Here is a 22,229-nt window from a genome sequence, read left to right as displayed (position 1 = left end):
TTTTGCACATTCTATGCCTTTTACTCATGGCACAAAGTCCTGGCTGGCAGAGATGCTAAAAAAGTACTACAGTTAAAACCGGCTCCCTTCAAGTCCTATTGCATTTTTCTAGTATGAGTATCTAGCAGTTTCTGGAATTCAGTTTATTTAAAAAAATAAACACACTAACAAGATGTTTAAAAACAAAAAGTAAGCTTTTCGACTCTCCCATTTAGCTTTTAACATATCTTGACTACTTGTAAATACAGAAAGATAGACAACAGGAGCCAAAGAATAGCTCGAGTGTGGGAAAAAGTAAAGAGATGCGTTTTACTGACTACAGCCTAACACAATCTCAGCTCATTTCACCATAAACTGGTATTATGACAGCACCCAATTATTCTAGAGCCTTTGTATAAGTTACTGCAAGTGGTAAGCAAATTTCCTTAACCTTAGAAGCTTTTACTGATTTTACAAAATCAAGAAAAATCCAGTAATCCACCAAAATATGTCATCTAAAACATTATCCAAAACTTTTTTTAACCTCAGCAAGATATTAGTACCACTTCTCAAGTCATAGCATCAGAAAAACAATTTAAACAAAGTTTAAAGTGAAAAAATATTTTTAGAAGGTATTCAAGCAAAACTAAAACTTCATTAACATGAAGCTTTTGTTCAAGGGCCTGCAATTTACGTTGGAGCAAAAGATGACCAACACAATTAAAAAAATGGGAGCTAATTTTGAGAGAAAAAAGTGATAAAGCTAAAAGCTGATAGTCTGACCCTTCTCATAAAAAGGAATAGTTCACCTTATCATTTGTGTAGGAGAAGGTTGACACATTAATGGCAGCACTACAAGTCTGCTGTGGAGGACAAGCAGTTCATGGCTCTGCATGATACTCAGTAGAATTTCTTTCTGATATAAGGAAATATGAACTACAGCTGCTGATACTGTATGTGCCTTGAGACTCACAGAGGACACCATGAAATACTATCAAAGGAGTGAGTTTTTGTCTGTTAGCCACTTACCTGCTGATCCCAGCCTGTCAGCTGTCACTCCTTGCTGCAAAGAGCTGTCTGAAAACCTGTAATGGCCTCTGTTATCCCCAGTGCTTGAGCAGCATATTAAACACTATGTGTTAGGTCAGAGCAGGAAAAAAATGATGCCAGACTGCTCTTATCAAGTGTACAAACGTGAGAGGAACCTCAAAAATCTCTAATTGATTTCTTTACAGTTGGATTTTTTTTTTTATATATATATAATTTTGTTCTGGTACACAAGGGTGACATAAGTTAAATATACTTCAATTCTCTGCTAAAACTTTTTCTTCTTTATCTATCATAAATGGCATCCTTGCTTTAAACACAACTCTAAACTTTTTTTTTTTTTAAACACTCTTTTCTGGTCATTTTGAAAGCAGTTCCACTTCTACAGAATAATTTTTTTTTTACCGTATATTTATTAAGTCCCTCATTTTTACTGGAAGCCCCCTATTTTCAATATGCATAGGCATATTTTTGACAGGCATGTGACTCAGTGCACTCATCACAGGTTGAAATATTGACACCAAAAGGAAAATTTCATCACCTGGAACTCAGCTGACAGTGAAGGACCAAATGAAACATTCCACTGGTGTTACACAGACCAGTAACGGATCAGCTTCCCTTCTGACCATCTCATGCTACCCTCAAGTCAATTCTGGTTCATTTTAAACACATGCAGGAAAAAAGGAACAAGTATGAAAATATGTGGAAGACAGAATCCATAATTTGAAAAAAAAAAAAAAAAAAAAGCAGATCAAATAAACTAAGTTTGAACCTGGAATTTTGTAAAAGATGAAGCCTAACTAAGAAAACATTAAGGAACGAGCCACTGTTATTCAAGTGAACTGAGACTTGCATGTTTGTATAGTACGTACAGTGCACACGATCATATCTGATGTCACCTTCAGGGAAAAAACGAGCTCTTCTAATGAGGAGATGAAGTTAAATGAATGCAGGGATTAAAAAAAAAAAATATGTTAAAATAATGTACTTAGTATAATACAATTCTTTAGAAGCCTCCTACACGTGTCCGACAGCAGGCCCAGTGCTGAGCATCCCTGCGCCGCCGAGCCTTCGTACTGACCTGCCCGAGCATGTCGGGTGCCATGGGGAACGTGGGCCAGATGGCCGAGTAGATGCCAAAGAAGACCAGCCAGAGCAGCATGCTTCCCCAGACCGCCAGGTGACTGAACTGTCAAGGAGCAGGGAGAGAAGGAGAGTCAGCACAGCGCGCTGCCCCCACCCACCTCACCCACAGACACTTTTCTGTTCAGGTCTCTGTCAGCCTCACGCAGGCCTGTCTACTGCGCTTGGTTTCAGGCCAGTAGCACAGGTTGTTTAAACAGCATAAAACAGCTCTCCTCTTTAATCTCTGCCTCACGACAGGGCAGGCAGATAGCCTTCTCAGCCAATCTGTCTTACTCCGAGCTCCAAAAACTCACCAGATTTTCCTTAGAGCTCTGACTTCTCTCATCTAGCTCCTGGTTCCCACTGTACACATGCCAGGTTCAACACATACATCAAGGTAGAATTTTTCAAAAGGCACAGGTTAAAGTTCATCCTGACAAATCCCTCATGTCAGATCCCCTGGATGCACACAAGTCACGTGCACCACTCGCATACCTCTCACTGAAGAAGATTCAGTGTTGCGTGATACACCATCACTTAAACGATCAACATCTACTGATTACCTTTGCTTTTCTGCTTTAAAAGTGCTTTAGCTGATTTACAGATATGCAGTGCAGTTTACACCTTTACTGGCTCTTTAATCTACAGACTAAGAGTAAATAAAAGCGGTATCAAAGTGACCAAGAACACGTCCAGTATATGTTTCATTTCAGTTGCATTAAGGAAAGTCATTTCTTCTACATACCCAAACTATTTTGCCGTTCAAGATGATTTAAGCTGTTTTACTTTTACATTGCACTGGATGGAATCAGTAATTTTGGTTGTAGCAAGCAACTGAGCTCACTACTGGCTCCAGCTCTTTTTGGATACCAACAACTCCCGCGGCTGATGACTTTGGCTCTAACTCAGAGAAGTACCTGCATAAATCTTAATTACTAAACACACACGGATTTAGGAACACGGCAGTGAATTCATGCACTGGTGGCTGTGGCGGACACACAGTATGTTTGTTTAGTTCTCAGCTTTATGCTTTCTATTTGATGACTTCATTTGCCTTTTTTTTTTTTTAAACAGTAAGCCTGACAATCAAAGTGTCTAATATTGCGTTTGTGAGACAAACACAAATTTCTAGAGGAAGGAGAAGAAATTGCTCCTTCCCTGGAAGCACTGAGCATCCTCAGAAAGGTGAGTCCTTCTTGAGCACAAGGAGTTCAAACAAACAAGCAGGGAGCCTGCAGCACCAGTGCAGACTGGCAGATAGCTGGAAGCGACTGGAGGCTGGCTTACAGTAGGAGCATTCATACGGCAGAACTTAAGAGGTGATGGAAAGAACGCTCTTCTAGGCGCTCTCGGAAAGCCGAAATGTTGTTCAACCCTGAAAGCTGCTGGACTAATGAGCAGGGCATAGGATAGGCCCCTTCCTGGAGAGACACTATGGGCAGGAAGATTACTTTTCCAACTTTTCTATTTGCTCTTTTTCACCAAGGAGATCTGACCGGCAACTGCTTAAGGAAAAGTTATTCTGATCCAGTTTTGAGGTGAATAAAACTAAGACTAGGAGATTTTTTTATTACTGATATTTTTTAAATTTGAAGGAAGCGAGGGGGATTTCACCTACTTGATGTGTTTGCTCTTCTGAAAACAAGGACATTTCACATCAGTGTGAATCACTGGCCAGAATAAAGGCCTCCACAGTGAGCAACTGTGGTGCTCAGCTCCTCATAGAACAGCACTGCGAGGCTGCTGCAACAATTCACCTTCCAGAAAATCCAGCCCCATGCAGTAGCCCAAAAAGAGCACCAGCACTGCTCTCCCAAAAGGACCTTTCCCTACACCACAGCCTTCCTTTCAAACTAGAGGGCAGAAGGCCCAGGATAGCTTGGACTGATGCTTCCAAACTGGTGACTCCTACGAGCTTTACAATTAAAAACAGTAAAGAAAACAAGCAGGGAAACCACTCTAAGACATACTCCCACTTTGCAGTATTGTATTTCTGCTAGTGAAATGACATCTTCATTTTTAGTCTCGCTTCTCTCCGGTCTGTTGGTAGGACAGTTCTTGAGCTTTGCAGTTCCTTATTTTGTCCTTTCCAAATTAGCAAAGTGTTTGCTCTTTCATTTTTTATCATCTTCTCATGGTAATCCCAACCATCTCTTGCCATGTATCTCCCTTCCTTCATCTCAGGCTTGTAACTTGCTGGAATTAGTTCTCTACCTTTAAAAGGCCTTCTGCTTTCAGCAAGAGCCCTCCTTGTCCTGTTTGAAATCGTTTCTTAAATACTAACCCCACCCACCGAGCTTTGCACTGTTGGTTCTCCACTGATCTGCCATGTTTCTGAAGAACTAGAGTGCAAAGCAGAACCTAGTTTGTCAGATGTGTTAAATGGCAGTCAGAAAAAGAAATCAAGTGCTCGTACATATAAACTAGATACACTGTACATCTATCCTGTGCATCCCATTTTATCTGAAGCAGCTTCAGTAGCATGGTAAAGTATTGAAGAAGGCTGTAATTTGGCAAAAGCCTACAGCAGTATTGCAGATAGGCAACACGTAACATAAAGCTACTCCACACAGCTCTACAGTGCAGATTTTGTTATGCATGTTAGTACTTTTACCAAAGCCTTTCTTTCCACACTACCTACTGGATATACCAGACTCCCAACTACTTTGAACCTGTGTTATTTATTTGGAGCTTTCAGCTGAGCCCATCATGTTCTCCCAAGTGGCAGTGTCCCTCATGTTCCCTCAAACAAATTGCATGTAACCAATCCAGTTGATGATGGAGGAGAGGCTTAACTCAATGTTGTACATTTAATACTCCTCAAGTAACCTAAAGATTCTTTGTGTGTTGATTCACTCACAGCTGAAATAATAATTGTACAACATCAGATTCCAAGATGATGAGAGTCCAAGCAATGAGACAGGAATTACAAGTATATACAGAAAAGGTTGATTCTGAACACAAACACTTTTCTGTGAAGAACAATAATTTCCTGTACAAATGCCAGTGCTAAAGAACATTGAGCTCTACTAAACATTATGGCATCTTTTAAAATAAAGGTATGAAAGAGGGGATCATGATTATCCCTAGGTGACTGAAAAGACACCATTTACTCAGGGAAGGGGAGAGAGGAAGAAGCATCAAATAATTTGTAATGTAACAGGATCTAAACAGGCTCACAGGCCTCCACTGCAAATTTTAATATTTCCTCTTCTAGAGCATGGGGAATTAGGGGGGAATAATGGGGAATTAATTTCTAAGTCCTCTTGCATTTTAAAGTTAGTACACAACACAGAACTTACACTTAATCTACAACAAAAAAGAACGGATTTTATTTTCAGATGACAGAATGAGGCAGAAAACATTAGCATTTCCCCAATAATTAAATAATCCATGCAGATAGCATTTCATAACATTCAGAGCAGACATCAGCTCATTAATCTTAACAATTCCTCTGTGAGGAATGAAAGGAAACATTTTACAGCTAATAGGGGAAATGAGGTTATGAGATTTAGCCAAGCCCCTCCAGGAAACAGACAGAATAAGAATATGGGGCTCCTTAAAACACCTTGGTCTTGAGGCAGTATGTCTTAGTATGTCATGCAAACTAGATTCCCATAAAGTATCACATATAGGTGTGGAGAAAAAGGGACTCGACCAAAATCAAAAAGATCCGTGTTTTCAGGGGACTGGGGGAAGGAAAGGGGGAAAAGTGTTGAAGTGCCATCAACACAGGAGCCCTCCCTACCCTGCATATTCTTTGGAGGTCAGTGCCCTGGCAGATTCTGACACCTACCAGTAACAGAACACTCTCTTATTGCAAGTAAAGGACTCAAATCTAGAAATCAACAAAAACAGTTTAACAAACATGCCTTATTTATTACTGAAAGTTTGCAAACAAAAAATCTCAGTCAGTGTGAAGTCACTAGTGCTATTTACTAGCTTCAAAGACCTTTACAAAGCCTATTTGTTTATCCGTGAGCAGACAACCTTTATTCACTGTTGCATTAACTTTTAAAGAAGCTACAGAGTAAAGAGATATTGTTCTTAAGCTATTTCCTTAAGCAGTTACAGTAGTATGTTAATTTCTAGAAAATATTCTACATTTTCAATATTTAGAGACATTGGAAAATACTTATAGCCTTCTCCTCTTCCCACTTCTGACAGACTGACTTTTTTATCGTATGTCATTAGAATGTGTTCATTCTCCTCTCCTCTCCTGTAGTTAGGGAACTTAGTTTATTCTTAAATCAAAGAACCAATTTAAACACTGCAGCCTCAAATCATTTCTAGTACTTCTTTTGTGTATTCATACTTATCAGGGAGAAAGGTACACTAATAAAATAAGAGATATTGAAGAGCACTTACTCTTGTCCATGCAGTTGTTTCCAAACCAGCTTTCAGACAAACCGTGACTACAACATACTGCAAGGGAAAAAGAAAAAAAGGTGCAGTATTAGCACTCTCAAATTCATAGGTGTTCACAGCCCAATCTCCCCTTCACACCTGAAATAGGAACTACCATCTAGTAGTACCAACCCACCTCTTGGGGACTTGGCAGACTGGGCTGAGGGAAGGGCAGAGCAGAAGATACTGTCGGTAAACGTGCAAAAAAAAGTGAACAAGGGAGAAAATCGTGCTCACTACAAAGGCCTCATTTTATTTTACAGTTTCTTCTGCTTTACATCATTTTTTGATGGTAAAAAAAACTGTGAAGAAATTCTACCATTCAAAAATGTCTTGAATAGATAAACTTACAGTGTAAACTATGTTCCCAACAAATAAATAGTCAATTCCCTGTCCATTTGTGAATACAGCATCTGAAAAAGAGAAGCAATTACATTTCTTAATAATTTTATCAACAGAATGGAAGACACATAAAGGAGATTTTCAGGACACTAAACAATAACTGGTCTTAACCTCGCTTTTTGGACTGTCTAAAAGCACTTTTAGAAGCCGTGAGCTACTGGTAATGCAGCAGCTGTGCTAAACAAGACATGATGCTCAGACAGAGCATGTATACACAATCCCAGTTGCCAGAAGCCATTAGCAGAAGGGGAAATGTAATCTGTCTGCAAGAGCTGAGGTACATCAGCACCACTTTTGCTGTGGCTATCTGTTCTGTACTGCTCACTGACAGCTCGACCAAATTCCATTATTTGCTGTGCCTGTGAAGAAAGCCTAAGACTGCTGATCTGTGGAGAAAGAAAGCTGCATTAAGAGAAAGATGTAAACGACTGATCTATAAAGTACACATATCTAAAATATCTTATTGGAGGTTAATTCAGTAACTGAACAGCATTTAGTCCTCCACACAAGCTTTCTCTTAGTCAAGTGTGCAGAAGGGTAAGTACACGTTAATCTATCATGTAGAAGTGCCAACCTTGGCAATGCTTCAAATGTCTGTTTAGTCTTTCTTAGCCCACGCTGAATGAAACCGGAACGCCATGAAAGCACATTCGACAGCCACGCTAATGCCAGATGAACTCATACTCACAGGAACTTTCAAGTATTACTCAAGCATGATAAGTACTGGTATTTTCACAGGTTTTAAGACAACTGCTAAAGAAATACACAAACAGCAGGGATGAAAAAGGCTTAAGATAAACCCCTTGGACCTGTTCCTAAACACATACTGCCTATTACAGCGCTTCTACTATGAGGGCACCACTTTGCTAGGTTTATTTGCAAAACAGGATCTGACATTGTAAAACCAGGGTCATCTAACTTTGTTAACAATGTTCTTGCAAAGTAGGTCTCCAGGATCAGCAAATTTTGATGTCTGCTGAGAAGAGTCCCTGATAGCCTGACCTCTGTGGCAAAGACCATCCTGCATATTGGTAACAAGTTCAGCCAATGCAGCTGCCCAAGCTACTTGTTAGGGTTTACTTCTACAATTGCTGCATGTGCTTTTCTCTGAAGAACCGACAGATTCTTAGTATTTTCCAGAAGTTGTTTGTTCTATATCCCTGATTTTATTCTTATTTTCATATAATCGTAGAATGGTTTGGGTTGGAAGGGACCTTAAAGCCCACCCAGTTCCAACCCCCTGCCATGGGCAGGGACACCTCCCACCACACCAGGTTGCCCAAAGCCCCATCCAGCCTGGCCTTGAGCACCTCCAGGGATGGGGCATCCACAGCTTCTCTGGGCAACTTGTTCCAGGGTCTCACCACTCTCATAGTAAAGAATTTTCTCCTTATATCTCATCTAAACCTACCATTTTTAGTCTAAAACCATTACTCCTTGCCCTGTCACTATACTCTCTGACAAAGAGTCCCTCTCCTGCTTTCTTGCAGGTCCCCTTTAAGTACTGGAAGGGTGTAACATGGTCTCTCTGGAGCCTTCTCTTCTCCAGGCTGAACCCCAGCTACTAAGAAACAGCAGCAGATACACAAATCGGTAACGGCAGAACAGGATCTAAAGCCTGAGCCAGTTTGCCTAGCAATAGTTTGGTCTGTGGCTACTGGCATCTCTATCAGCCCAACTTTTCTCCTGGTACTCTGTGGCCTCAGACACCTACCACGTCACTCACAAATACACAAAGCTTTAGCAGTCTCTTTCAGCGTAGTGTCAAAGAAAAAGGTAAAGAGCATAAAAGAATGGAACCTTCCTTGTCCAGTAAATCTTGCTGATGCCAAAAGCCTCAGTTTATTGAGAAAGAGGCATGCCTAAATACATGATGTATTGGAAAGCTCTAGAATAAATTAGAGTCATCTAATGACTCTGCCAATACGTTGTTCTAGTACAACACCACAATGCACATTTAAGTAATGAAATAACTTTTGGTGCAAGTCCCATTCTTTTTAAGGTTATGTTTTAATACAATAATGTAATTCTTTTTTTTTTTTTCAGGGCTTTCCATGACCTTCCACTTTGGGAGGCTAAGCAGTTCTGAAAGGAATGATATTTGCTAATGAGAACAGCAGGATGTCCAGTGAACATTCATTTCTAAAGCTATACAAGTGCCCATTCATTGAATATGTGCACTTCACATTCTAAGGAATTCAAGAGGTTAAAAAACATCCCAGTGTGAATAGCACAGTTTTGTCTGCGGCACTGAAATCTCTTTTTCACTTAGAAATACAAAGAAACTTGAAAATTAAATACTCATTCCTCTTTGGAAAGCAAGCTAAGCAACCTATTGAAATGATCTCAAAGAAAGTTACCATTTGGGCAGGTGAGTATTCCAGTCTTACCATTTCTGTCATTTAAACTGTGTAATCTATTTAGGAATTGAACAGTCAAAAAAACGTTTATGGAAGACTGAAGCAAAAACTGTAGCCTAACTGCTACAGACATCAGCCTACAATAGCTGACTTTGGATTGAAAGAGCAGCTATTCAAGACTAACATTTCCCATAAACATAGTGAAATAGTGCAACTCCCTCCCCTCTGAAACAAAACAAAGACCAATGAACCGAAAGCAACCTCTCTCCCCAAAACTGAAATGGAGCTCCCAGCCCACATACAGAGAACGGGAGATCTCCTTCTTGTGTGTCTATCTCACAGTGCATGAAACTGTCACGTAAGACATAACACTGAAGTTTTACTCAGCCTGGTAATGAGAAATATGAACCTGCCTCCTCCTTATCTTTACCAACGTGGCTCTTTCCTGCGAGCATTCATCTTCCCTCCCTTTTCCTTTTCTTCCACCTCCTCCCCAGTGGAACCATCCTCAAGCTAAGGTTCTTGAAATCAGTGTTTACCAACAAAGAGCTTGTTTTGAAAAACTCGTATTTTTAAATACTACTCCCTTCCCTTAAATTCCTCATCTTACCTATTCCCATTTCTTAATAAGAGTAAAACAACAGATTGCCCATGTTTTTTCCTGCCCAGATAATTACACTGTAAAGCTAGGAAAGAAACATATAAGGTTTACCAGTCTCTGAAATACCATGCAGTTGCATACCTTCCATAAAAACAAGACTTAGTAAACGTAGTTTGTACAAGAAAAAAAAATGTTTTCCTAGTATCTGACTCATGATCTAGTCTTCCTCCATTCCAGCCAATCCACTTCTTCCACTGACTTCAGCAGAAGTGAAATCTCTCCATTTCATTCTATGTTTTACAGTTCTGCGTTATGGAATGGGAAAGACCCAACAAGATCTAAAGCTAATGGTTGTAATACAGCTGCCAGTAGAACCACTGCAAGAAGATTAAACAGTAAAAAGTTGAGAACTAAACTACACTACTGAAAAAAAAAATCAGATGTTGTATAGAACTATTTTCAGAATTTAAGACTTTCACAAAGCAGCAGTTTAATTTTTCAAGCATTAAAGTTATTATATGAACCATTATGTTAAATATGAATCAACTCTGAAAGCCACAAGATAACCGGCCAAGAACAGCACCTATAGTCTATTGAACTGTCTGTCAGCATTATTTTCTTGGAACTTGTCACGACCTCCAACTCTGCAAACACGCTGGCTCTGTAAGACTGAACATCAGTTACCGATGTAAGAAATAATGAAGCAGTTACCATGCTCCAGCACTTTCATTGGAAACCAGAAGAGAATGATGGAATGGACCAGGGCATTGATGCAGTGACCCCAGAAAACCTGAGGGAAAACAAACCAAGTCGTCAGTGAAGTCCAAAACTCTTGACCTCTCTCTAACTCCCAACAAACGCTTCATTGTATAGTTTAGAGTCAGACGATGTTTTTCCTGAAGTGAAATACCTAAACTTTGGTAGGATTCATTTCCTCCTACAATTTCTGCTCTGTCACAAGAAAACACTAGTCCACTTGGACGGTCTTATTCTAACAAGTTAAAATATAACATGCAAGCAGACTTGCAATTTAAGATCTTTATCAAAATACAGCAAACAGATGGAGCCACCTTTTTTTAATTACCTCAAAGAAAGATTTTAAAAGACTAATTCAGTACCATGAAATGTTCTATTTTCCTTTAATGGGCAAATACTTTATACGCTCTGCAATTTTTAAGCTTACAGATAACGCAGTTCTGCACAAACTAGAGCTTTACCTACTCTACAATTTCTTCCTCCCTCCTCTCTAACCAAAGGAATCTTACAGCTTTCTTGATTCAGAAGTATATGTAAATGTGCGTGCTATGGAATAAATGCAAAATTCCAATTGCTAGCATTTTCTACCACACAAAATAGCAAAATGAAGTAAAATGTGTTTTTCAAACCTAAAAATCAAAGTAAACGAATTAATTTTTTATTTCCCAAAAGAACTATAAAAATAGAGAAGAATAAACAAAAAGCTCTATAGTATTGAACATTTTGATAACTACCTCTACACTAAATAAATCTGGGTGAGGTTATCCAGTTTCTATGAAAATGGTAAGATCACCACTTTTTAGTAGTTGTGAGAATTAGAAGGTCATATTCAGATACAAATGTTACTTGGAATCAAAGTTGATGGATATTCCAGGACCAGTTTCTGTTGAAGCCAAACCTGAAAATGCTCACTTAAAAACAAGGATTATTTTTGTTTTAATCAAAATATAATCCCTTGGAAAACAACAGTCTTGATCTCAGTGGCAGTACCCTAGTATAAAGCAGAAGTAACAGCGTGTAATAAGTTCTTTTGTGATGAAAGAGACCTAGAAAATAAAAATGCTCGTGTTATTCTTAAAGAAACAGACTCCCCCCTTACCCTTGTGTTGAACCCATCTGCATTTTGAGTGGTTTTGTATAGCTGTGGAAATCTAAGCATGCTATCTTGAGTACACGATCGCTCAAAAATTCCCAGAGTGAAGGGTGGCAATGCTGTGAAAATCTGCAAAGCAAGCAAATGCTAATTAAAAGCAGCTATTAGTTTTTTAGATTTCTGATATTTCAGTATCTAGATAACAGCAAAATTCCCAGACATTTCAGTGAAGATGCATTATCAACTGCTGTGTTATTTGACATAATTTTCAAATGTCCAAACAAACCCAAACTTGAATTTTAGCAATTCATAACTCTCAGATACTGACTTAAAAAGAAAAGAAGCATAAAAGAAAATTCATACTATTAACCAATTAACTTAAACACTAGAAATTAGCCATCAGTAATTTCTGACGTACCAGCTTAAATAGTGAGGGTAAAACATATCACAGTGCAAAGGAAAGACATACTTATTTGAAAAAGCCTTGTCGGAATGGGTTCAGATATTTATGGCTACAATTGTAGCTATATGTAATGAAAGCTAAGTTTATAAACAAAGCAAATATGGAAATCACATTAAAAATAGACTGAAAAACAATGGCCATTCTCTATTGCAGTACTTAGGAATTCTCCAGTCAGACACGAACTGATAGGATAAAATTAACTGTACTGCGTGTCTGTGCTACAAGTAGATGCTTAGATGACCAAGACTCGGAAGCTTTCCAGGAGAAGCAGAAGGGCTACCTTTCAGAAGCACAGCTAATTAGACTGCTGAGTCCCACACCGCTCTTCTTACAGTGTTTCCAGGATCTGAGGCAGCTCACTTACAGCCACCTTGGGTATCTCTGTTTCTTGCAGTCTGCAGCGCAGACAGCGGAAATACCACCAGTGTGAACATCTGAATGTTGAATGTCAGTCATTGCCTTTCACATTAACAGTTTATATCTGAAAAATTATTTCTAATCTTATATGCAAATATGTAACAGTTTGGGAAGTGTTCAGTTTGTAGCACGCACTTCATGTTTGAGAAGCTGTGTTCCCTACCAGCAACGTGTTGGCAGTTGGAGAGCAGACAAAAAGCAACAGGAAGGCCCAGACACCAGTGAGAATCAATCGTTACATCCCTAGATCCAACTTCTTTGCTCAGAAAGTGATAAACCAGATGGTTAAACTGGCAACAGGCTTGGAAGAGATAGTGGGGGAGAACTAAAACTAAGACCATTCACCCAATATATTCCAAAACATGACTTGTTCTTACACTGCTTTAAGATATTTCCCCCAGGTTTCTTACATTTCCTGGGACAATTCCCATTTTATTTAAGCCCGTCTTCTGGAGGAGTTTTTTTTTGTTGTTGTTTGTTTTTGGTTTTAAATTAAGGTAAACCTCCAGTATGAACCAGTACAAATGCTGGAATCACAGTGCTATTAAGATTTCCTACTATCTGCATTTTCATAAGCCTACTCATGAAATGGAGGGTTAATCAACATGGAAGGGAATAGAAGAATTAAACCCCACTTAAAAACCTAACTCCTCCAAGTTATGGAAGCCCCTAATACCCTAACCAGTACTTGATTCTTTATGATTCTATGGGACCAGTTCTAATTTTAGAAAATACCAACCTTATAAAATAAGGGTTAATTTCTACTCCACTGATTCTCTAAGAGGAGTCTCATCCATGAGTTTTATATGCAGGGTAGGTAGATCCATCAAATCAGGTTTAAAGATAATAGATGCAAATAACTAAATATGAATGACAGACTGTAACAGTCAGGAAATGAGGGTGAAGAGGGAGTGGAAAATCCTTGAATTAATATCTTCCAGGAAGAGTATGAAATCTTAAGACATGTGAGGGTTTGTGCCATCATTTTTAAGATTAGAGCAATGTGACAGAAGTGTTTCCATTAATACTACTCAGTGATAGAGATAATTTGGTGGCTTTTTCTATATTTCCATATATTTGGAATGAGTCTGATTAAAGAAAAAAATTTAATTTCCTCCCTCCAAAGAGAAATGCAAAGGATTTTTCAACACTGACAAAATGTCATAATGGCTTATAAAACCAGACACCGGGACAGCCATCAGTAACATTACAAATATAACACTCTAGTGAAAAGACCAGCACAAGTCTATGGTATGCAGTTAAACTTGGCCCCAGAGATCCTCCAGGTTTTAATCAATGGTATTAATTATAGTGATAAAACTGCATGGTACGGTGTGGGACCTTGCAAAGCCCATCTAAAATCTGAAAGCACTTCTGGACTGACATATCCTGCACTTGGTTCAGGTGAAGAACACCGGTGGCACAGCTTTGATTCTTCCAGCTCTGGCACTAACTCAACACAGTCAACCCAAAGCATCTGCCTGATGCTTCCCTGAGAATCTAATCGTCACAGGGTCCGAGAAGACGACTTCGGTATTTGCTAACTATATAGGAGTAAATAATTTAATATGTTGTTGCATGGACCGTAATCACTGGGACAATAAGGTACCATGAAAATATAAGGAAAAAAAAACAAGATTAAGACTCGGTATCTATTTTGAACGTGAGCAGTCAGTAAAATATCTCAGTACAAGAGACCAAAGATGCTTTCAAAGAGAAAAGTAAATTCCATCCAAAAGGTGCAGAATGTTATGGAAGCTATATTATGCCAAGCACGTAAATATTCATGGCATTTTTCAAAATTTACTTTTCTGATTAAAAACACCATCCAAGATTATTTTTTTCTATGGCTTTTACAGATGAACTCATCTTTCCTGACACACATTCAGATAGTTACCCAGGAGGAAAAAGGGCACAACACACTAACATACAGGTCATGAGTAATATCAAGTCAAAACACGTAGCACTTACCACATTATACAGACCAATGCACCATCGCTCAAATAAGATCTGCCCAGAAAATCCATTAACGAAAGCAAACCAAAGCTGAAACAAAGAAAGACAAGTTACAAAAAGCTTTAGATTATTACAGCAGTAAATGTTTCCATTTACAGTAGGCGAGGAAGATGTGGAACACAGACCACCATCTGGAGACAGCTGCTTGTCATGCTCTAAAAATAATCAGCAGCAGTGCCAGGCAGTTATTCCGAAGTTTTACATGTTAAACACTGCCAGAGTACTGCTTATTTAAAATAAAATACTCACGTGTTGGAGCAACTTGATGTATTTGAATCATTACTAAAAAACAAGGCCCCAAATTATTTTAAGTCTTATTGCTGGTAAATTAAAATGCATAAAGCCAGAGCTAACCAAGTTTCCATCACAGCCAAATACCAGAATTTTCATGCTAACTGTTCTGATAGACACTGTGTTCAGCTTATGTCCTGTTTTACTTACAGTCCCAGAATTACAGATACTGATTTATCAGTTATATTGGTTATTTTTAGAATTTTCTTTTCTAAGTGATGTAACCATTATTTCACAAACATTGATTTAAGAATTAAACAATGGAAGACATTGCCTGAATACACTGGAGAGTCTCCATCCTTTCCCAAGTGTACAAAACCCAACTGGACAAGCCTTGAACAACCTGCTTTGAATTCGGCATTGACCCTACTTCAGACAAGAGGTTGGACTGAGTGGCCACTGACTTTCCTTCCAACTGAGATGGCTGTAATGCAGCAATCCTTAACCGCTGTAAGAAGCACTGAGTAAGTAAACTCTCTTTCCAGAATTTCATTGGACCTACTTCCTTCATCCTCCATCTTTTATTTTGTTTAAGCAGCTTTTTGAAATAAGAACTGCTTTACTAGTTGGAACAAAGTTTCCTTCTCAGTCAGTGGGCACTGAAAGAGGCTTAGGAAAGAATAAGGAAACGAATTAATTTCTTCCAGTGCATCTGAATCACTGCACTTAATATCTGCCAAAGGAGTACTGTGAATTTTTGCGACTACAGTCTGTTTCAAAGTCCACTTCTACATTTGGGCTCCATGGTGCACCAAAACACTTAATTTAAAATTCTAGTTCAACACGGTGTGGGGGAACGCCCCCTCTTCCCCACTTTTAACATATTTTGTCTTACATGTACTTTTTAATTTGACATAGCATTGGACACAGTAAGTACTGCTAAGAGTCAAATGATGCCCATGGCTATACCCTTTTCCACTGCCTGAGAGTCCATGGATGGATCTTCCCCAACACCATTCTATCAGTCATGTATAGCAGCACTCTCCTGCCAGCATCATTTGTTTTCTGGATCATTTGTAATTTGCACAATATTAGTGCCTGCCCCAGCAAGATACCTCAGGCAGCAATTAGTTAACTGTACAGCATTTGGTCTTTGTTCTCACCTGAAAGAGGGCAAGACAAGATAAGACAACTGCATCAAGACCTGCAACTGTTTTCATGGATATGGTATATAAGTAGACTGGGACTCTTCAGCATGGGACAGAGAAAAACTAGGGGAAGACTAAAATATTTACAGGATTGACAAGGATAATGAATAACTATTCAAATAGGCCCTGCAGCAAGAAATTACACTAGCAGGTTACACAAAAAAAGAAAAGCTGAAATGTTTTCACACAACACGTGGTTGACAGATGGAACTACCTGCCAGATGATGCTGTGATGGTTTTTTTTGTTGTTGTTTTGTTTTTTTAAATCATGGAAGGAAAGCTAGAGAACAGATGAGTATGTCAGGAAACTACCACTGTTCACAGTGGATCAGACACCAGGTTAGTCGAACCTTTATTCTGACTCTCTTCAGCATTTCTTAATATTTATTATATCAACATGTTCATTTAAAATTAATCACTCTAATGCACTATCACTCTTCAGTGAAAGTCAATAATGACTCATCTCAGCTTATTTGCTCTTATCGATGTGTCTTCCACCATAGGCCAGACTTAACTCCTACAATTCTACCCTCTCCCCTCAATTTTCAGCTGTTCTTTCTAGCAGGGAGTTCCTATTGTCTTCACCCTACCTCATTCTGAAGTTTCAACTTTTCTATACCTGCTGCCCTTCTTGCAGCTTGTAGTTTGCAAGTGCCCTTGTGACCCTTAAGGGCCGGCAGGCCCATTCCATTTCCAGTTAGTTGAAATGCATCAACCTTGTATAAACTATAAAAAATGTAGCCATTTCCTAAAAAAACAAGTTCCTCTTTCATTCACGTTGTCAATCATGCATGACTTTAAATTAAATAAGGTTAAGCGTTCATGCCTCCAGTTCGGGCCAGAGAAAAGGGCAGAAGGAAACCATATTCTACACCTAAACTCTTTTCCATCAGTTCTACTTCCACCATCAGCACTTGCAGTGGTCGCAGTCTCCAAATCTCACTCTCCGAACCCCATTATCAGCCCCAAGTAGCATGCTGCCCAGTCTCACTCAGACCTGGAGAGTTTCAACCAACTGTATAGCTCAGCTCTTTAAATGAAAGCTATGAAAGATCTTGGGCACAAAGTGATGACATTAAGGTCCCGAAAAGAAACCACAATTCATTTGGGGCACTACAGTAAGGAACTTAAGGGCAGCTTCTCCTGGGAAGAAACCGAGCTTCAAAGAGGCATACTCCCAGATATTTAGCAATTATGACCTAGGCATTTATCATCTCCAGGCTTCTTGCACTTAATTGCAACTCTAAGTGCACCAAGCCCAAAAAACAAACAGCTCACAAATCAGAAGCCTGTCTGCCTAGCTGGCAGCCTTAGCCTGTGCTGTGCTTGGTTTTCTAGATCCCACTGCGCAAAACAAAACTTCAAAGGTTTGGTGGCAAACGTCAAGGCCTTTTATGACACTGGCTCATGCTACTTCAGAAACCTGCCTGAAGCCAGAGCCCCCCACAACTAGTCACCAGCAATAGACTTTCTTGATTTTCCATCAGGAGGGTAAAACAAAGCAGTCAGACTTTCTGTAGCTGACCCATGACTAGGAAAGAAGACCCAAATCAGGCAAAGCTAGTATCTTTCACTCACATTTCCCACAAAAATATTAGCAGTAATGAAGTAAATACACAATTACGTCAAACACCCTCTCAACAATCCCATTCTTTCTAATCAACAAAGTAGCTACCCTACCAAACTGGGTGGTGCAGAATTCATTTAAGACCTTGCTAAAAACCCCTTGAGATCAGTTCCATCACTACAGAACAGTGAGATGGATGTGCCTGACTGCGCTAAGTATTTAAGCATCACAGTCTTTAGCATTCTGAAGTCTCTTCTAATCTTGAGGGAATTGTCTAAAGAAATGCACTGCCCTTATTTCAAAGCTGCTACAATTTAGGTGGCTAAGAGCTAACTTAAATGTTGCACTGATTCAAAATCTGAACTTGAACTAGTTTTCCTTTTGGCATGATTCACACAGGTGGAAATCAGAAAAGAGCACGTTCCAAATGGTCCCACCAGTCAGCCTGCACCATGCTCTCAACACAGGGCAATAGCTGTTGTGATTACGTTGCACTAAAATAACAGCGATGCTCATCTTTTCCAGAGATTCACATTATGAAATGCCAATCGACAGAAAGAATGTCATGCGATTCCTTAATATCTTAATGTCAAGAACAACAAGTTATATACTCTGCATAAGATACACATTTATTTGGCATTTAACACAAGCCATAAACTGTCATGCACATTTTCAGCAGCAGCTGTTTGTATAGAGAGCATGGTATTCTTTAAGGTCAGCAAAGAAAAAAAAAAACACTCCACCTCAATATTCCTGTTAACAAAATATACCAAATATATTTGAAGTTGCAAGAACCCATGCTTGACTCAGACTTGGTAAGCTGGTAGGAGGATTTGCCAAGTCTGCCTGGCTTGCCAAGCTCCAGGGGTTTGCAGGGCTCAACTCTCAACTACAGCACTGCTATGAACAAACGGGCCCAAAGTCATTAAACTGCTTTTCTGGCTGGAAAAAAGAAACTTGTTCACTTGAACTATTACCTGACTGCCAAAAAGCTGGAAAAGCTTATTTGTAACTCAGCTACAAAATACATATTTTTCTCCCAAGGAACAAGAGGTCCAATTTAAATGTAGAGAAATTCAGACCTAAAGCTGAAAGCTGGGCTGATGTATTACTGCACTTCATTATAGCTGATATTGCAAAGATCTGAAACCAGTAGGTATTGTACACAAAGAAAGTGGAACATGTTGCAAACTGAAAAACAGCCCACATTTCCTGCCTTGAAGTGTGCCTGCATTCTTTAAATATGAACCCCCACTGCTGCAGCACTCTATGCCAGCTGTGATGTGGGCATTTTGCCACTAGAGAAGGAAAAAAAAAATAGTAGAAAAAAAATAAATCAGACTGCCGCCTCCTTCCAGAGGTCAACAAAAGCCAACAGATGGTAATACTTGGTTAATATTGACTTGAGCTGCAGGCAAACTGAGGATCTTGAGGTAAAACAGTCTCGCACTGCCATTATTTTGAGCCACAAAGGCCATCCACCTGCTCTAGAGTGTATTTTGAGAAAAAAATCAAGTATTATTTTCAGAAAATATTCCCACTTGAGCAAGTTGGAAGGCAATTTTAATTGCATTATTGCTTCATGCATAATTACCGCAACATTAATGCTTGAAATAGTAGGAACTAATTTATTTAACTGCTCTAAGGCACTGGGATAGAAAATCATCTATTCTAAACGTGTATATTTATGATGTCTTGATAATAGACAGCTTAACGAGTGCTAGAAATGTTTTCCCAATTCCGCTAAAGGGCACAGAAAGCTAATGTAGGCAGGGTATCAACAATCGCCACAGGCACCAATTATAGCTGGACTGGATGCCTTTACTATTCAGAAATGAGTTAAGATTTTCAAAATATCCTCTCGTAGCACACACACACATTTTATGTGTTCTTACCAAATAGGCTCATTTACAGTTTGCCTAATAAAGGTTTGTGCATCTCCTGTGTAGTTCATTAATAATGTATCCTGATTAAAAACCTCTCATTACAGATGTCTCTCTCAATTCAAGGCTCTTACTCCTGCTCAAATGCACATGGCCTTAAAATAATCCCTTCATTAGAGAAGGTACAGCACCAATTTCATAATATAGGTAGAGAGCCTTATTAATAAGATTTGACAGAGTAGGCATGTCTGCCTGAGACTTGGTCTGCCAAGGAATATTTCCCCCCATTAACTGTATGTGGAAAAACAGACCTATATTTTTCAACTGAAAAGCATTTTCTCTGGGCCTGTGCAACCCAAACAAGTGCACCTTTACCTTGAAAATCATCTCCCATCTTCCCTGCCAATGTTAACAATTATTTTAAAAGTTGCATGCTGCTCATTAAAATGCTCTCATTAAAAAAAGAAAAAACGACAGAAAAAAAGTTAGGCATTTACTGAAAAGCTTGGTCAGATAAACTGATATCAAAGCAACCAATACAATAGAGATTTCCTGATTTTAAACACTAATTTATTAAATAAGCCTGAACAGCTGTTATTTCTTCTACTGCTGACTACAAATACTTTTTTTTTTTTTTACTTTAGCATAATAAAAAGCACAGTTTTTTCAGCTTGATCTTTCCCCGCTTGTCCAAGAAGCATATGCAGAGAATTTGTTTTTCTTCCTTATATATGTTGGTTCCATATTTCACTTTACCGACTGACCAAGTGTCAGTCCTTCCTCAAAAAGCACGCCTAACATTCAGCAGGAGAGGTGAGCACAGGGCAGAACAGAAGGCAGAGGGCCATGAAAAGCATCTTCCAGCTGCTCAGAGTAATTCTTCAGATTTGAAGATTAAATAAAAATTAGCAAATCTCTCCAGGTATTTCTTCTCAACGGTCACCGTTAGGTAACAGCCTTGTTTCTTGCTTCAAGAAACACGTTAGCAGATGACTACACAGTACCTACCAGAGGAACGAGACATTAAGACATGAGAAGATTGGCTCTTCCAGCAACGTTTGGCCCTGATATATGAATTACTATGGTTAAAAAACAGCTAAACACAGCAGACCATGCAAACCTCCATTTTGTCACAGTGAGGTGGGTTTTTCATTGTGTTTTGTGTGTTGTGTGTGTTCCTTAAGTTATGTGGACATGTAATCACTATGCCAAATTAGGCATTTAATATTCACATCACTGGCTAAATGAAGAGGCAGCCCAGTACAGCTATCAGATAGATTTTGTTCGAATCTTTTTTTTTTTTTTTAGCCTGATGGAACAGAGTATAGAAAGGGCAGGATATTTTCCCACCTCTTAGCATGAAGTTTTCTAGGGATTTCACATTTTTCCAGCACTAATTACTGCGGAAGCAAACCTAGGATAACGCAATTAGAAATGGCCTGTGGTGTCAAAGGTTTGCTGTACTTGCCATAAGATGTAGTTAAATGTAGCAGCTCCTCATAACATTTCACTTTTACAAATAGAGCTGTCTCTATTCTGAATGTATTTTTCACGTACAGATGTGACATCCTAGAGGTGACAGGACTCCCACGTTGACTTTTTAACAATCAGATGAGAAAACAACGTTGCCCAGGCCAGTTTAGTCGAGCCCCATCAGTGCCTGAGCACTCCTGCATGGTCAAGGAGGTTGAAGCCACAGTCAGAGCAAGACCCTCAAGAGTGATGACGCTGGGAAGCCACTCATCATTATTCCACAAAGCCAGTCCTGTGCCCTTCTCCTGCCTGAATATAGCGGCTGAAAAGGAAAGAAGGCAGCAGTGGCTCACTACATCCTGCTCTCGTCTCTGCTGGGGGCTCGGCAGCTCAGTCAGCAAGCTGGAAACATCACAGCAGGCCACGGTCTGCTGCCGAGTGATGGGAGCTCATGCTGTGGTCTCCCAGTACCATCGTCCTCCTTTACAGGATAAGCACTACTCATAACACTCCTTTCTGAATAAAAACAGCAGCCATAAGGAAAGGTTTGCTAACACGAAGATCACAGAATCACAGAATTGCAGGGGTTGGAAGGGACCTCGAAAGATCATCAGGTCCAACCCCCTTGCAAAAAGCAGGTTCCCTAGAGCAGGCTGCCCAGGTAGGCATCCAGAGGGGCCTTGAATATCTCCAGAGAAGGAGACGCCACAACCTCCCTGGGCAGCCTGTTCCAGTGCTCCGTCACCCTCACCGTGAAGAAGTTCTTTCTCATGTTGGTGCGGAACTTCCCGTGCTCCATTTTGTGGCCGTTGCCCCTTGTCCTGTCCCCACAAACCACTGAAAAGAGGTTGGCCAAATCCCTGTCTCCCACACTTAAGGTAGTTGTAAACATTGATAAGATCCCCTCTCAGTCTTCTCAAGGCTGAACAGACCCAGGTCTCTCAGCCTTTCCTCACAGGGAAGATGCTCCAGGCCCCGTATCATCTTCATGGGCCTCCGCTGGACTCTTTCCAGGAGACCCCTGTCTTTTTTGTACCAGGATACACCTTGCACACAGCAGCAGCAACTGCAGTCAGAGCCAATTCACTAGTGTAAGATTCTCTTTTTTTTCTCTCACTTCCTGGATTTGCCTAATCAACTTCTTTAACTATCCTTGACTCCTCACACATCACCGTGGAACCGAGAAGTACAAAATCATTAT

The 22,229-nt window shown here is 39.6% G+C and overlaps 1 protein-coding gene across 10 annotated transcripts in view; it reads right to left on the bottom strand.

Moving 5' to 3' along the window:
• ATP8A2 (ATPase phospholipid transporting 8A2) overlaps window positions 1-22,229 on the bottom strand; it is a 323,970-nt gene that overhangs the window by 93,518 nt on the left and 208,223 nt on the right. For all 10 annotated transcript variants that reach the window (XM_083816134.1, XM_083816139.1, XM_083816136.1 and 7 more), the window contains 6 exons: window positions 14,622-14,696; window positions 11,777-11,899; window positions 10,633-10,711; window positions 6,910-6,971; window positions 6,520-6,576; window positions 2,108-2,215 (listed from right to left, as the gene is read on the bottom strand). In XM_083816134.1, coding sequence (XP_083672260.1) covers window positions 2,108-2,215; window positions 6,520-6,576; window positions 6,910-6,971; window positions 10,633-10,711; window positions 11,777-11,899; window positions 14,622-14,696 — 504 coding nt within the window. The remainder of the gene's footprint in view (window positions 1-2,107; window positions 2,216-6,519; window positions 6,577-6,909; window positions 6,972-10,632; window positions 10,712-11,776; window positions 11,900-14,621; window positions 14,697-22,229) is intronic.

This window comes from Anser anser (assembly GCF_964211835.1).
Source record: "Anser anser genome assembly, chromosome: 1".
Classification (NCBI taxonomy): Eukaryota; Metazoa; Chordata; class Aves; order Anseriformes; family Anatidae; genus Anser; species Anser anser.
Note: the sequence above shows the minus strand (reverse complement) of the source record. Positions and strands in the feature narration are given on the sequence as shown.